Source organism: Cimex lectularius, unplaced genomic scaffold (assembly GCF_000648675.2).
Source record: "Cimex lectularius strain Harlan isolate CLEC.00 unplaced genomic scaffold, Clec_2.1 scaffold214, whole genome shotgun sequence".
Lineage (NCBI taxonomy): Eukaryota > Metazoa > Arthropoda > Insecta > Hemiptera > Cimicidae > Cimex > Cimex lectularius.
The window spans coordinates 478654-495220 of NW_019392963.1; the positions used below are offsets into that span (position 1 = coordinate 478654).

At 31.3% G+C, this 16567-nt stretch overlaps 1 protein-coding gene across 5 annotated transcripts in view; it reads right to left on the reverse strand.

Annotated features, from left to right (window-relative positions):
- The window catches only part of LOC106671082 (neuronal acetylcholine receptor subunit alpha-7), a 129647-nt gene that overhangs the window by 40575 nt on the left and 72505 nt on the right, over nt 1–16567 (reverse strand). For 4 of the 5 annotated variants that reach the window (XM_024229492.1, XM_024229491.1, XM_024229490.1 and 1 more), the window contains exons 1-2: nt 3659–4191; nt 1463–1572 (exon numbers count right to left, since the gene is read on the reverse strand). In XM_024229492.1, coding sequence (XP_024085260.1) covers nt 1463–1572; nt 3659–3685 — 137 coding nt within the window. In that variant the 5' untranslated portion in view covers nt 3686–4191. Of the gene's footprint in view, nt 1–1462; nt 1573–3658; nt 4192–16567 lie in introns of those variants that run through there. The other variant, XM_024229493.1, reaches the window with a different exon arrangement.

Genomic DNA, 16567 nt, shown 5'->3' on the forward strand with positions numbered 1-16567 from the left:
TTGGGGGGGGGGGAGGATAATTTAAATAGGTATGTTATATATTTTTGAAGTTTCTTTTAAAACAAATTGATGAAGATACTTTTGACGGAAACATGGATCAGGCTTGATTTCTACTTATCTAACCAATGAGGTAAATTAAAAAATAATGCTAAAAATATATACGCAGGGTATCGATTTACTTGTGTTACCCCTGGTTTTTTGAAAAACTACTCAACCTAGACTTTTTTTTTCAAAACTTTTAAACGTAGAAATAGTTACAATTTTTTTCACTTATGAATTTACATTTTTCTGTGGAGATTCATCAAATCTCTTAAATTTTTTATCAAAATTGGTAAAAACATTTAAAAATTGAACTAGAAAAACGAGAGTTGTGGCTAAAGCATTGTTTTTAGGTAAAAAATTAACCTTTATTTGGCTTTTCTATCGCGGAGGAAATATTATTGTAGGAGATATTTCTTCTGAACTAGATCTTGTAACTATTCTGCGAAGGAAAAATGATGCTTTCTAAAATGAATGTTACAGTAATTGTAAATTAATTAATCTTTATGCACGGTATTGGTTGAGATAACAAATAATAAGTAAAGAAAAACTATAAAAAAGCATCGAGATGAAAATTATGATGAGGGAAAATAAATAATAAACGTATATAATAAATAAAAATGATTGTTATGACTATTTCTTTTGTTTATTAACATCTTATGGAAAGATCTGTACTACTTTGCTCATAATATCATTTCATACTATTTAGCAGTCATAGTAGCTTCGACTAATTAAATTTATAGTGAATTTAATTAAAAAATCTATATAAAAATTAAATTAATGGTATAAAACTACAAATAATTATTTATCAATAGGACGTGTTGTTATTTGTATGAATTATATAAGTTTTCATGAGATTCCTTTTTTACCACACGGCTTTCAGCACTCTGCAAAGTATATGTGTAGTGTTGATTTTTAAATGTTTTTCTAACCATATGTGTTTGAAAAAAAATTGCTTTCCCAAGAGATTCGTATAATCAAAAGCAAATCAATATCGATGGTGATTTTTTTATTCCTACCGTTTTATTATAGAATTTAGTGTTTTTGAAAAAATTATATGATGATTTTATAAGGCGTTTAGTGGTAAGAAAGTATTGTCAAGTTTAAAAAAGAAATGTTACCTAAAAATGCTTATGTAAATTTACATGCTAATTCAATGCTTAGTATTAATTAAATAGGTTGTTAGACATGCTTATTATTATTACACTATGAAAACTTTTGCTCCTAATTTCTCTCTTTATATTTTTTGTAATCAGCAAGCTTTTAAAGGTAACTACTGCTATTTAAAGGTGAAACAAAATTATTTCATTGAGAAACTGTTTTACTGTCCGTTATACTCCTCAATATTTCTCTTTATGTACATGTTCATCCTTGAAGGAAGTATTTTCTGGAGTTTCCTTCCTGTTGTGACATTAAGTTTTACCTGTTGTACATAAGGACGTCTGGGCGCCAGATTTTGTTGGGAGTAATCCGGAGATCTTTGACCCCTCCGTACTCCGATTCATTCCACCGGAGGTTATAATCATTCCACTCCTTGAAAAATAAGAAAAATAACAAGTTTAATAATTAAAATTGGCGGCCAGTTGTCATTGACTGGTTCCTTTTGTAATGTTTCCCAGTTACTTTCATCCACATCCGATGTCACATTGCCAAAATTTAGATGAAGTTTTTATATGTTCAACTATTATCTTATATAGGCAGTTCCTAAGAATGAAATTATATGACAAATTGATATTCGGAAGTATTTTTTATTAAGTTTCATTACTATTACTATGTACCTTTATTTTAGTCTAAGGGTGGTAAGGAGATGAAAGATGTAGTTACAAAAAAAATCCTACGAGAAAAATGAAACCACTGAAGTAAACAAATTAAAATTCACGACTATAAAAAAATGAAGAGGTAGAGTAATTATCAACAAGTCAATAAATAAGGAAGGGTGGGAGAAAATACAACGAACTAACTTATAAAATATCATTTTGCCCCTTTCCCTTTGCCGAATGGATTGATGATTTAAATAAATTGTCAAAAATTAATAACGGAACGTACATAAATAAAAAATGGCTTGAGGATAAAATATAACGTTGATTGAACTTCAGCACTGCACTTCAATAAAATAAATTAAAAAAGGGGTAAATAATTGTACAAATCTAATAAAAAATTTTCTCTTCTCCTTTATATTTCAATATCATATTTATCGTCAAATTAAGGCCAATTTCATGTTAAGTATTTATAATAAACATTCGTCGGTAGGAAAAATGAGAAATGTTTATAGACAATTTGTTATATGTAACGAATGATGGGTGTATAGACTGAGGGTGATTAAATTTCATCCCCCTCGGCCGTCAATATTTCGAGGGGATTTATTGATGAATTAAAATTTGTCATAAACGATTTTATTAATTCGTCCACCGTGTTTTATAACATGTATTCTAGAATTTACTGGAATTTAACTTAACAATGTAATGTAAAAAGTGTTACACCTGTCATGCAATTTAATAATATTAATATTAATTAATAAAGATTTAGTAGAAATGAGGGTCATTGAATTAAAAAAATGAATCTGTTAAAATTAAGCTCCCTCTAGTTGCATGATGAAAATAATTTAATCGTTGAAAAGTCTCCCAGTTAAATAAAATTGATAGATAAAAATCAAAATCAAGTTGCTTAATAAGTTGGACAAGGATAATAGAAACTTGGCCTTAAAAAAGAGGCGGAAATAGGATAATCGATTTTTTATGAAATTTATTTTGGACATACTAGACTGACTAATATTAGCTAATACAAGGCTTTCTTGCCAGTGGGACCTAGGAACCGAAAAACAAACATATTTGTAGTAATAAGTACATTCTTTACTGTAGTTTTCTCCCTTTTCTGTGCATGTATTTCGTAAGATAAGAAAATATTAAATAGGAGCGTATTAAATGAAATTAGGTATAAATAAAGGTGCCACAATCAAAAGACGCTACTAGCAAAATTTGTCAAAAAAGTAATTTAAAAAACTTGGATCCTTTTTGAGCTTTATATAAAGCACCCCTAAAAAACGATTTCAGTATAAATAAAAAGTAAACATTTTTGATCTGGATTTAGTCCGGAGCATTTCTTTTTCTCTGATGTCCGGCATTTCGAACTTAAAAATTCATAACGCCTCTGGATTTCATCCAAATTTAATGTTTATGATGGTGATGAGTATGCTATGAAGCGGGGTTTGTGCTCCAGGCACAGCAGCTTTCTGGCTTATTGTACCTTCCTAGTTCCTTAGTTCAGTGCAAAGGACTCAGTTCTTCTTCTCAGAAGTATTAGGTCATTGACTGTTATTGCTACAATTTCGTTCTAGTGTTTCATTACTAAAGAGGGCGACTGCGGGACGACCGAACGATCTTACTATAATCGCTTACTTTTCTCTAAGCGATAAGAGTGTAGTCGGCGTAAGAGCTTCGTTACTTATTCTTGTGTACGGGAAGGTGAGGTTCTACAATTCGACAAATCATAGGGTATATTCATCTACATTTATTTTAACACACTTCCGTTTTTTTCATGTACACAACTCAAACAAAAACTTAATTAATCAAGTCAGCCACAACTCTAAATCTGGGATGAATGTACTAACAAAGGGACTTACTTCAACGATGCTCGCCACGATTAGCATCCTCAGTGCCTCTTCGGTATCTCGACTGTCGACTTGACCCGATGAGTCGCAACGGCTGATCCTCGCTGGCGGAGTCCCCTTGTTGGGTCCCAGACGGAGTGTGGCTGCTTCTCTCCCGGATCGACTCCTGGAGTGCCTTTGATTCACAGGTTTGAGCCCTTAGTCTAGTCTGACTTTTGATTTCCAAATCATCCATTTTTATACCAGTTTCTCCATCGGATTAACGGCAGAAAAGTAAATCAAAAGTGGGGGGAGTTCCCACACCGAAGGTGACGCAACCCCAATTTACGATGTCCCACGTCGCTACATATTTTTGGCCTTGTGACAACCCTTCAACATTAATTAACTAGGTATTTATTTGATCGGTTGTCCAACTATTGCAACTTTGTTTTCCAGGTTCGTCCAGGGTCTGCGACACCTTTCGACGTTCTTATTTATTTGACAAATGTAATTATTGCAGGGCTAGGTTTCCCTTGTTTGTGAGGAACGTCATCATTACATAATCTGCAAATGGGATCATCGTTATATATGGCCATGTTATGTCGATCGTTTTCTCAGATGCCATTGACCGCGCTTAATAGTCCTATCACACCTCTGACTCTGGCCTTCTTCATCTGTAGCAATGAGTTTGCCAGTCTTGGTGAGGGTTGTTTTAGCTAGTGCCCCTAGAGTTTATCCAATTCTCCTCTTGTGTTATTTGGATCCATGCTTTGATGGAGGATTCTGTTTTTCTTTTTGTTATCCCAAGTATAGATTCGGGGCCTATGTATCGTCTTGCAGATTTATCTGGCCTCTGGCCAGTTTATCTGCTTTTTGTTACTCAAATTTCCTTTGTGTCCTGGCACCCAAGATGTCAGGTTATTTCTTTTCCCTGGTTTTGGAGATTTTGGATGCATTCATTGCCTAATTTATGTTTTACACACTAAGTTTTAACAGCTGCTTGGCAATTCGATCTTATGAATTTTTTTTTGCCAGTAACCTCTTTTAAGATTTTCTCTGAGACGCCTCTGAGAAACGCCAACTGTCTTTGCGATATCCACTTAACAGTGCAATCGATGTCTCATTCTCACAATAATATTCAATTCAAGGTGATGTCTTGCCATGGTTAATGATAATGCAACTGGTTTAACATGGAAAAAAATACGAGAAGAGGTGTTTGTTTACAAAATGAGTAATCCTCATGTTTACTCTTCCGTTAGCAAATCCGTTAGTAAAAATGAGCATTAACAAATTTTTGTTTTTGTTTTGTATTTTCTATTTTGCTTTATCCATCTAACAAGAATGTATTGGTTAATTTAATTAATAATAAATTACAAATATATTCATTTTGCGAAGTTTATAATAACCCTAAAAACATGCACAACAAAGCCAGAAAACTATATTGAAATGTTCGTAAAATATTTTTTATTTGACAGTTCCTAGGGCAAGAACGCTTGGTCACTAATATGTTTTGACCTAATATCTCAAAAAAATTTCATTAGAAAATGTAAGAAAATTTATTAAATAAAATATACAGTTTTATAGAAATTCTAAACAAATGGGCCGATACCCTTTTAAAATTGGTTCGAAAATTTTTTTTTTTGTTTTTAAATAAAATAATTAGTTTTTGCTTTATGTTGTGGGACTATGTACACACCTTCCCTGGAGTCCCATCAATGGGTATTTCTCAAGAATATTTATTTCCATTAAATATTAATTAAANTTAAAATTAAATTAAATTTAATATTTATTTCCATTCTACCCTTTGCGGTACAGGCTAATGCAAATAAATTGAATAAATCTCTTTTCTCTCACTCCTTTTTTTCCTCTTTAGAAATGAGTTTGTTTGTTGTCTTCAAAACAAAAATAACAGACTATTTGGTGTTTAAAAATATACAAATTTGAGTAATATGTAATAAAAAAAAAATAGTAGTATTTGAAAACATTATGTCATTAACCTTAAACATTACTCATTAGCCTTTGTGGACTTTTTTGAAAAACAATCCTATTGAATATGTTTCAGCGGACTGAACGTAATTGGAAAACATTGTATTGCATATTATTTATGAAAATAAATGATTCTACCATTCATTAAACATAAAAGGAACCATCTGTTTATAAAAGACAGCTTTAAACATATATCAATTGTTTTTATAATATAAATTCTAAAGTATGCTTTACAATTTCTAATAAAACTAAGTAGGCATGCTTTCACAAATTCATTTACCGTTTCCAATCGTTATAAAAATAAAGATTAAAACAAATAAACTATAGCTATTTCTACAATCTTTTCAACACTACTTGGCTTAAAACTGTATTTGTTAAAAATAAACCCATACATTATAAATCATGCAGATACCTACTTGCTTTTATAACGAAGCGCAGACAGTAAGCATGCGTAGAATACGTCAAAATCCAACAATACTAGTTACGTGATTTTTTTGGCCGTCGATTCATATTGGTCTATTATTGTAATGGTTCATCCAAAAAAACTAAATCTGTGCCAATTTCCCTTAATTGATGATATTTAAATCACACACGGCAGTTTTTTCCATTTTTTATTCATATTGTCCAATAATGTGTTGTATTTGAAAAATATTAAATATTTTGATGATGGGAAAAAGTCCGACGAGACATGCCTTTGTAAGTAAAGCCGGTTTACGTTTTTATTTTCAATACTTTTTATTTTCAAATTAATCTTTGTTAACTTTAAATTAACCTTTATTTAAATCATTAAAAACTCAGGCGTTGGTATGAAATATTAGCATATAAAGTGAAATTACGGTAAATTTGCTTTTAAGTTATATAAAATTACGTATAAAAACAAATAGTCCTTCTAATAATTCGAGCTTTGTTAAAATGTAAGATAATTGTTCTATGAAATAATTAGTTTCTATTTAAGAACATCTTGAATTAAAGTAATAGTCTAGTATTATATTTAATTTAAGTTTATTAATTTCGTGGTCCGCTTGACCAATTAATTGTAATTTAATTTAAGCTTCATTTCGTCAAATTAACCCTTGTTAATCTCAAATTGACTATCAAAACTCCGGCGATGGAATGAAATATAAGCATGTAAAATAAAATTCCCGTACATTTGCTTATAAATTATATAAAATTTAATGTAAAACAAATGGTTTTTCTAATAATTCAAGATTTTTTTATACATAAAACAATTGTTCTATAAAACAATTGCTTTATATTTAAAAAAGCTCGAATTTATAGAAGAATTATAGACGCTTTTATATTTAATTTTATATAGCGGTTAATTTTAATTTTGATGAGGTATTTTAGTTAGGAACCAATTTTTTAAATTCACAAATTAAAAGAAAAATCCAGTTTTTATATTTCTGAATTTGAATTATTTAATTTGAATTGTAATTAATTTTCATGTGGTATTCTTTCTAAGAACCCATTTTATATTTAAAAATTCTCATATTAAAACTAGAACCGTTTATTTTTATATTTAATTTTATCTAATATTGATTTAGATTGTAATTAATTTTCATATCGATGTCTAAGTCCCATTTATTTTATATTTTAAAAAAATCTTAAAAGAGGAATTTTACTTTCCATGCTTATATATCATACTAACTCCTAAGTTTTCATAATGCTTTAAAGAAGCAATTTGAAATGAAAAAATGTAAATTTGAAATTAATAAATAGTTAATTTGATGGATAAAGCTATATATAAGAGCCCAATATTTATGTTTAAAAAATCTCGAATTAATGCTATAAGATGTTTAGTTTTATAATTTAGTTGTATATAATTTTTAATTTTATACAACTAAATTTTTAATTTTAATTAATATTTTAGGTTTTTATCGTCTTAAAGAAATCAAAAAGGGCTAATTGGAAATTAATAAATGTTAATTTGACGTTAAAACGGGTTAATTTGCAATTATTAAGAATTAACTTGAAGTTAAAAAGAATTAATTTAAAATTAAAAAAGGGTCAATTTGAAGTTAATATGATTTAATTTGAAGTTAAAAGGGTTAATTTGAGATTAAAAAGGTTGAATGAATGTTAAAAAGAAAGCGTTAATTTGAAATAAAATAATAATAATAAAAAAGTTGAAAAGGGTTAATTTAAAATTAGCAAAGGTTAATTTGAAGTTAAAAAGGGTTGACTTGACGTAAAAAATTGTAAATTAGATAAATTCGTCCTAATATTTAAAAATTGTGCTTATATATAATCTTTCGACAGATCATTCAAGATGTGCAGATAAGCCGAAGTTATACATAAATGATTCCAATTTCAAAATTGGGAAAGTTACAAATTGAGACGAATACAATCTGCTAGGTCTTAACAAACTGTTTATTCAATAACAAATTTATGCATGTTAAAACAATAATTCTTATTTGACTTTTTGGTCTATTTTAATCATGTTACTGTTGCTACACATTAGTGTACTAATCCTGAATTTACAAACGCCAAACTTACTCGCGTTTAAATTTCTATTGCAAAAATCATAGTCCGGCTGAATTTTTGGTGTTCTGAGCCACCGTAAATGTTCAACAATACCCATGAATTTTTTTGTAAATTTTCAAACTGCCACAAAAAAAGGAGCTATTTCCGAAGGGATCGAGTTAAATACTCGTACTTGGTGGAAGAACACGCTTGGATCGAGGCAGGCAAAACGACACAGCCAAAATGTCTCGCCTAAACTAAGAACTAGCGAGGTTCGGTCAAATATAAGTTCTCGAAAGTTAATATACAATTCAGTAAGTAAGAAAATTTCATTTTGACACAACTTTATAGTTACAATTTTTTTCGCATTCAAACTATTTTACTACCCAAAAAATAAGAAGTACACAAAAGCTCGCTACTTGATATCATCATTTATTTTTAAACCAACATAACTCGGTAACAAACCATCCTCATCACCTGGGAGTCTATTACCTTAAATGCAAAATTTATTAAACCTCTGCCTCAAAAAGAAATTGGAACGAACAAAGAAATTTTTATTTTTATGAAATAAAAAAATTATAGCCTAGTAAGGTAATATCTTGCACAACTTTTATGTACAATTTTTGATCAAATTCAAAAATGTAAAAGTACCAGCCAATAGATATAAATCTGGGTGGACGTGCTTCACGCCTATGTAATGTATTGCTTACTAAAAATAAAATTTAAATTATGTGAGAATTTTGGAGGTCGTCGCAAACATTTTTTTTCAGCGTCATTTTTTAGAGAAAATATTGAGGTCATCCAGACATCGTAAAACAAAACATTTGGTTTAAATGTTGTTCACTTTGACAACTAGTCATGAAAATCGAAAGTTGCGTTAATTATTTTGAGTTTTAAAAGTAAAATATTCAGCTAGTATCATCTAAAAGAAAGCAACACCTTACCTCACAATTACAAAATTGAATGAGCCGTTATCTTCCCTTTCCCTGCTAATAACCTCATATCACACCTTGGGTATCATGAAGACAATGGAATAAAATAATAAATTTAATCTTTAAAATATTTTATGATATGGAAACATATTTTAGTACCGACATTGCAAACCTGGTATAAGACAAAGAGACGATAAAAGATAATTAAAAGAGATGGAAAGTAATAATTTGTATGAAGAAATGTTTTACAGCAGAATACAGAATACTAGAATGAGTTTTTGTTACAACCTACTATATTTCAACAAAGCATCCAAATTTCTACGAAAACCAAAATTTAAAATTATATTGTTTTATAAGTCATCAGTATTCAACCATTTAATTAACAACAAAATTCAAACATAATTAGTGTAAATGTTAATAAGAATTGATCGACCGGTCCTGCGTTTCGTTCTTTAATTAATCAACTGGCTAAAACATAAAAATTGCCGCTTGGACCTTCATCCTGCTGAGTTAATATGATGCTCAATTCCGTTTCGTCTGCAGACGGAAATGAAAAATTACTTCTAGATGCAGATTCGGAGCGATTTCTATCCAGCCAATTGCACGATTCCTGAGATTCCTTGTAAAACTAAAGTACCAGTATTAAGCTCTGGTTCGTTGTAATCGAGTTATATTAGACAACTTTTATTTTGAGTAAACATTTTTGACTATTTAAAAAAAATATGTATAAGGACAAAAAAAGAATCTATTATTCGGATACATATGAAGTTCTGTAAAAAAAGGGGGCCATAAAATAGAATTGGTTTACAGATGCAAACTTTCAGGAGGTTTTTTAAAAATGGACATAATGTAATTGTCCTCCAGAATTTTTACAAATAAAAATAAACAAAACGTAATAGTTTGTTATTGTAATTAAATTTAACGATGGCCATTCAATGATGACTATCAAGTCGATTCATGTTTGCCCGATGTGATTGTCATCGAAGGATGGCTTATTGAATGACAATAGGCCATTGGCTCCCCAATCGCCCGGTTCTTCTGGGACGGTTGGATGTTGGATGTAGTTTCTAATGAGAGAACTGGCATTTACGGATAGTTTAGTTTGTAATCAGACCTGGCGGGATTAGGGTAAATATGCAGATCGGAATTGATGATAAGGTTGAAAATATAGTTACCGGTTTAACAGTCTATACGTCTATTATATAGGTGCTGGATAGATATTGATTGTAAGAGTGGAGTGTTTGCCACGTAAAATTTTAACAATTTTGTATTTAAAGTTTAGTTTTACTCGATTAAGTCTGGTAATTCTAAGCCGATTGTCCAAGTATCAAGATATCGCACGAGGTCGGATGTGTGATAGGAATTTGATAGAAAAGGGGGTCGATCCACTGACGCAACCCGGATTAGCAGATATGAAGATGGGATTGGATAGAGCGGATGGCATAGAAAAAATCAACATTGAGGTAAATAATTGGTGTATCACCAAATATCTGATGAGATGTTTTGGAATGAACTTGGATGTCAGTAAAGATATCATAGAGAATACCTAAGATGTTCCTCAGGGAAACGACTTCAAGGTGGAAGAAGATTATTAGGGATGAGGTAACATGAACTGAGATGGACGGTATTGATTTCTAGTAAGAGCCCATGCTAGCAGACCATATCAATGACTTGGTATAAGTGTCCTGAGATACTTCCCAGCGGAACGATTTCAAGGTGGAATGGAAGAGGAGTACTAGGGATGAGGTAACATGAACTGAGATGGACGGTATTGATTTCTAGCAAGAGCCCATGCTAGCAGACCATATCAATGACTTGGTATAAGTGTCCTGAGATACTTCCCAGCGGAACGATTTCAAGGTGGAATGGAAGAGGAGTACTAGGGATGAGGTAACATGAACTGAGAAGGACGGTATTGATTTCTAGCAAGAGCCCATGCTAGCAGACCATATCAATGACTTGGTATAAGTGTCCTGAGATACTTCCCAGCGGAACGATTTCAAGGTGGAATGGAAGAGGAGTACTAGGGATGAGGTAACATGAGCTGAGAAGGACGGTATTGATTTTTAGCAAGAGCCCATGCTAGCAGACCATATCAATGACTTGGTATAAGGGTCCTGAGATACTTCCCAGCGGTACGATTTCAAGGTGGAATGGAAGAGGAGTACTAGGGATGAGGTAACATGAGCTGAGAAGGACGGTATTGATTTTTAGCAAGAGCCCGGGCTAGCAGACCGTATCAAAGACAAAGGCATCCTTATAGAAAAACAGCCAGACGGTAGTTACTTGCTCAAGGAAGGTGGTTATGGTGTCCGCCTCGCTATGTACCGGATGTATCGTGGAAAGAAAATAATGTCATCTGAAATGATAGTATCAGGCATAGTATCAGATTTGGTAAGGGTATCTTTTAGGCCGGGCAGAAGCAGGTTCTCAAGAAGGCTGGTTGATCGATAGGCAAGGTCGTTTGGTTTCTTAGGTGGAAGAATCATGCAAATTGAGAATTTTCTAAAGAGTGAATTTTCTTGTAAATTAAAAAAACGTTAATTGTACTTTATTTGCATTTGTACAAATTTTTTTGAACATTTTGTCTACTTTTACTTTTAAATTAACAATTTTCCCGATACATTTCATGGTCGTCCGGTTATTAGAGGATCTTTTGAACTGGATACACACAGACAGACAACAATTGTATTCGAAACCGTGATGAAATATTCATGATGGTTGATCAGTCAAAGAAAAGAAAAAGAAACTGCCAATGGTTGACGTTTTAATATTTCTTGCTTCCTTCACGGATAGTATTCGGTGACAGGGAATTTCTGTACCTGAATATTTAAAGGGAAAGAGTTTATTAAAGGGGTGGACGATCATTAAAAAAAGTTACAGCTTTAAATAGACATCTTGTTTTTCTAAAGGGAAAGTATATAATTAAATCAAACACGAGAGAAAAAAATTCTTATGTTAACTTTCCAATTAAAACCATTACGATAAAAAGAGCAATAATTTAGCGCTTGTTTTCTTTTCGGTTGATAATGTTAGGTTTTTTCTAAATCAAATAATGCTCAAATTATTTACAGATATTTTTAATCACTAATATGTTTCTAGTTATAAAACATATAAAAATAGATATGCCCATATTCAAACCATCGACACAGGGATTTATACTTGGAGAGGAATTTGATGATGCAAGAAATTAATATGGCATCTTCAAAGGTTGACTGTTTGATGGGTGCTGTACACCGAGGACAAATATGAATATTTTCCAATCAAAAACCCACCCTATCAACCAATGTCCGTGTGTATATTAAAATTCTTGTCCTGTTTGCTCGACTCTTGTTGCACATACCCGGTGTCAGATTGTCCGTTTCAACGTCAATTTGACAGGTATAATTTCTTCAAAACAATTCAGACATCAAGTCCGGATCGAGTTCATGAAGGGGGGAAAAGTGATTGCCGAATCCTTTTCATTCGTTTCGCCCCTATCTGGCATTCCCCTGGGTTGAAAAGACTATTTCATTTCAGGATTTTTGCATTTTGATTAGTAATTGAATGAAAATCAAGATCCCATTACGTAAATACAACATGGACGTTTTCGTATAAGGTTGAAGAATGACAGCACAAAATAAAACACGAATGGTACAGTTCCAAATAATAAATTATAAGCGATAATTAAATAAATTAACCTTTAACAACGTAGAATGCACGCTGTTTGAATACTTTGAAATAAAATGGTGTGAAGAATTTTGCTGTACAATTGAAATCTTGCCACGTTGAGAGCTTATTTGGAAATTGCTCGAAAAAAAAATCTTAACATCGATCACAGGCTATTATTAATAAAACGTTAGTAAATTTGACATTTTGGGGTAATACTTACACCTCATTTCTTTCTTTTCTAAATTAAGTGAGAATGGCGGTTGATGGAAATAGCGGGTAAGGGAAAGAAAGGGGGAGTGAAAGTGAGTTTCTCAGTGCATTTTATTTATCATTGTGTAGTTTTTTTTTTTCAACAGTCACCTACCAAACGTTCCTGGAAATTTTACCATGACTTTGCCGATTAAAAAATCTTTTTAGTTCTGTATCAAGTGGGATAAGGAGAGTCGGGACGAGCTTGTATTTTACCAAATGCACTTACTTGTATCTTCGGAATATCAAGCGTCCGTCATGTCGGCAGACATCGTCAGAAAATCACTTCATACTCGATAACAAGTCAAGTACGTTAAAAATAAATTGATCAAAAAAATATATATAAAAAAATGAGAAGAAAAGGATCAACAGATGCATTGGACCATAACTTAATGCTACACTTCAACAGACTTTAAAAAATATTTGTATGTAAGTATGTTTATGTTCGTTCCCTTGCACTCAGTTCATTAAAATATATTAAGATATTTCGTTTCAAAAAATTTACTTTTACAGGGTTGTGTACTATTTGATGATAAACAAATGGGATGATTGTAGACTGTAAATGAAGTAGAATGTAGTAAAATACGGTTGTCACTCTAGCGAGTTTTTTCTGTGTAACAAAAATGACCTCCATTACCTATGAACTTTTTTAGTAAACTGAGTGTTCAAACTATGGTCGTTTTGCAGGCAAAAATCTATTAAAAAAATGATAGATTTTTGATAAATTTCAAAAATTCACTACTCTCTGATAAAATTTTGTTGGGCTTAGCATGTCCTAGTATAACTGCTCCATTTAATAAGCATTAGGATGGTACATAATTTTTTTCCAGAAGTACGGTAGATCAAACTCCCTTTGAACACGTGTATCCTGAGAAAATCAAGGTTTTTAAGGGACAAATTTAATTCGTATATTCGAAACAGAATTGTTGCATTAATTAAAGACAAATGAACGTTACAGGTTGAAAGGAATTAAAAGTTGACTTTTTTTGTTGACAAACAAAATAAAAATTATCCACTAAAACAGATAATTTCATGCCTTCTCGAAGAAGCTTACAAAACTCCTCACGCTTTATTTAGCACGTTTCCTTAATCTGTCTCGCTGCCACATGAAAAGTCACCAATTCTCCTAATTTTGTGCTGCATTTAGATTATAAATTATACATTTTTTGTAGTAGGATTGTTAGTTTAAAAATCAACCCCGTTCCGGATGAAGAAACAAAAATTTAATCTGTAGTATTCAGTTTTTCGTTACTAAGACAGCCATCAATACGAATTAAGTCTTCCTTTTGTTTAAAAACCTTGGTTTTTATTAGATGGAATTATGGAAGGTTTGATCTGCCATACTCAATAATAAAATGTCGATCCTATTATACTATTCAAAAGCCTATTAACTCAAGCACGATATGTAAAATTTGCTGAGCTTTAGAAAATTTTTTCACAGAGTAGCGACTTTTTCAAATTCTTTACAGATCTTCCAACGTTTAAATTTTATATTTTTTTTTGCCAGCGAAACGACTATCCATTTCGATGATTTAGACAATTTAACGCATTTTTTAACCATGACCTCAATTTTGTTACAAATTCACAGGTAACAGAGATAATCTGTTTTCCCCCCGAAAAACTCGATAGAAGATGACAGAAAGCTCATTTTCGATTCTATTCCATTAACAGCCTTCTACCACCCAACTTTTTTAGCATCTCATAGCGAAACACCTGTATCACTGAATTTTAAGACCAAGCGAATGTGCAATTTACTAATAAAGTTGCAAAGCCAATGTGCTCACTTGTAAAAAAAAGGAATATCTACGATATAAAAATAAATGTACTATTGATTTACAACACCCATTACCTTATAGAATGTAGTGTAGAAAAAAGTAACTTATATAATTTCTAAATTCAAAATCGGTAATTATTGTAGCAGGGTTGATTCAATGTTTAAACATGCTAACAAATTGTACAAATTCATTACGAGTTTTTCTCAAATCTAATTTATGATACTATTATAGCGAGACATGAAAAAACATTAACGATTAAAGATGATAAGATTCATATTTATTAGCTTCATGGTAAAGTAGCTAAGCATGCAAAGGAAATACATTTTCAAGTAAATATCTGGATTAATTCAGTGTTTGAATGTCGTAACCGGTATTGAATCAATTTGTCTTTTCGTTGATATGCTCGTTTTTTCAAAAATTTCTTCAGCATCAACTACTACACACCAATTATTATTGAAATTAACAAACATAAAGACAGTCTAAAGTTGAATGATTACCATAAATACAAGCTACTGAAGAGCTATAATACTAGACAAGTGAACTGTAGAACGCCTACTTGAAGTTAGACCACAATACACTACAAGGTGTCAAAGGGCTACATCAAATAGATACAGTACAATGCATAACACGACAGTTTTAATTCATATTTATGGTTTTTTAAAAATATTTAATTCCCAAAACATTAAAAAACGGAATGCAAACTATTATATGTATGTGGGTGTAAGAATATTGAGGGAAAAATCCATTGTTACGTGCTTTGACTTTATATTGGTGCTGGTGTTGAAGAGTCAACGTAAAATTTATCCAAAATCTCTAATGAAACATTGTTAAATCTGTAAATGAGACCTTGTTTGACAAATGTAATGGTCAATGTAACAAAACACATGAATATTAAAACAAAATACCAATAATCAAAAGTGATGTAAATTCATTCTTTTAATGGACCATCAAAAAATTAACTGTTTTCCAATCTAACTTTTGTCTTAACAATTGGTGCGTAAGTGTATTTGAAAACTGCCGTGTGCGGTTAAGTTCAACTAGCTGGGGGCGGGTAGGGATTTTGAGAAGATATTACTTAATACGTTTATTATTATACTTACCAGGTACAGCCAAATATTTGTTATGAGAAGTTGATTTTTCTCGTCCTGCAATGACCGTGTCAACATAAAACAATTTGATGTTAGTAGTACAATCATAACAACATGCATATTGCTGGAAAACAGGGTCTTATGTTATTATTTGTGTATGTAAATTGTGTTTCGCTCCGAAACTGTTTACCTATTGCAATCCCTTATCAACAATTATTCATTCTTTACTTTGCCCCAGTTATCGAATAAGGAACGCTAATATTGGATTTGAACTGTATCTGAGCAATATTAAATGTGCATTGGCTATTATGAAAATGTTATACAATAAATGCTTACTATGTCTAAATTCATTTTGTTTATTTATTTAGTATGAAAAGGCAACGCATACAGAAAAGCAATCATGACGTAAGAATTGTCATTTCGTACTTATATCAAGCATTTAATAGCTAATTCAGCTCGTGTAAAATAGCATTAATGTTGTTCAGAATGCTATAGTTGACATTTTCTTGTCACTATTGTGATATTTTTTAAATGATGAAATAAATATTACAAAAAAAATTCAATGCTACTCATTGCCATTTCATGCAAGCACCAGAAAGTGCTAAAAAGTTTAGAACGTTGTAGCTACATTAATAAACAATATAAATAGTGGCGCTATCGCAAAAGTTTTTCTTTTTGTAATATTTCGTACGATTTGATGCCAGAAATGTAAATTTTGCAATGTTTTATTAAGAAGTTATACAAATAATTCTGTAAAGGTTTTTTTTTAACCTTGCTTCTAACTGTCAAGATTCGAAC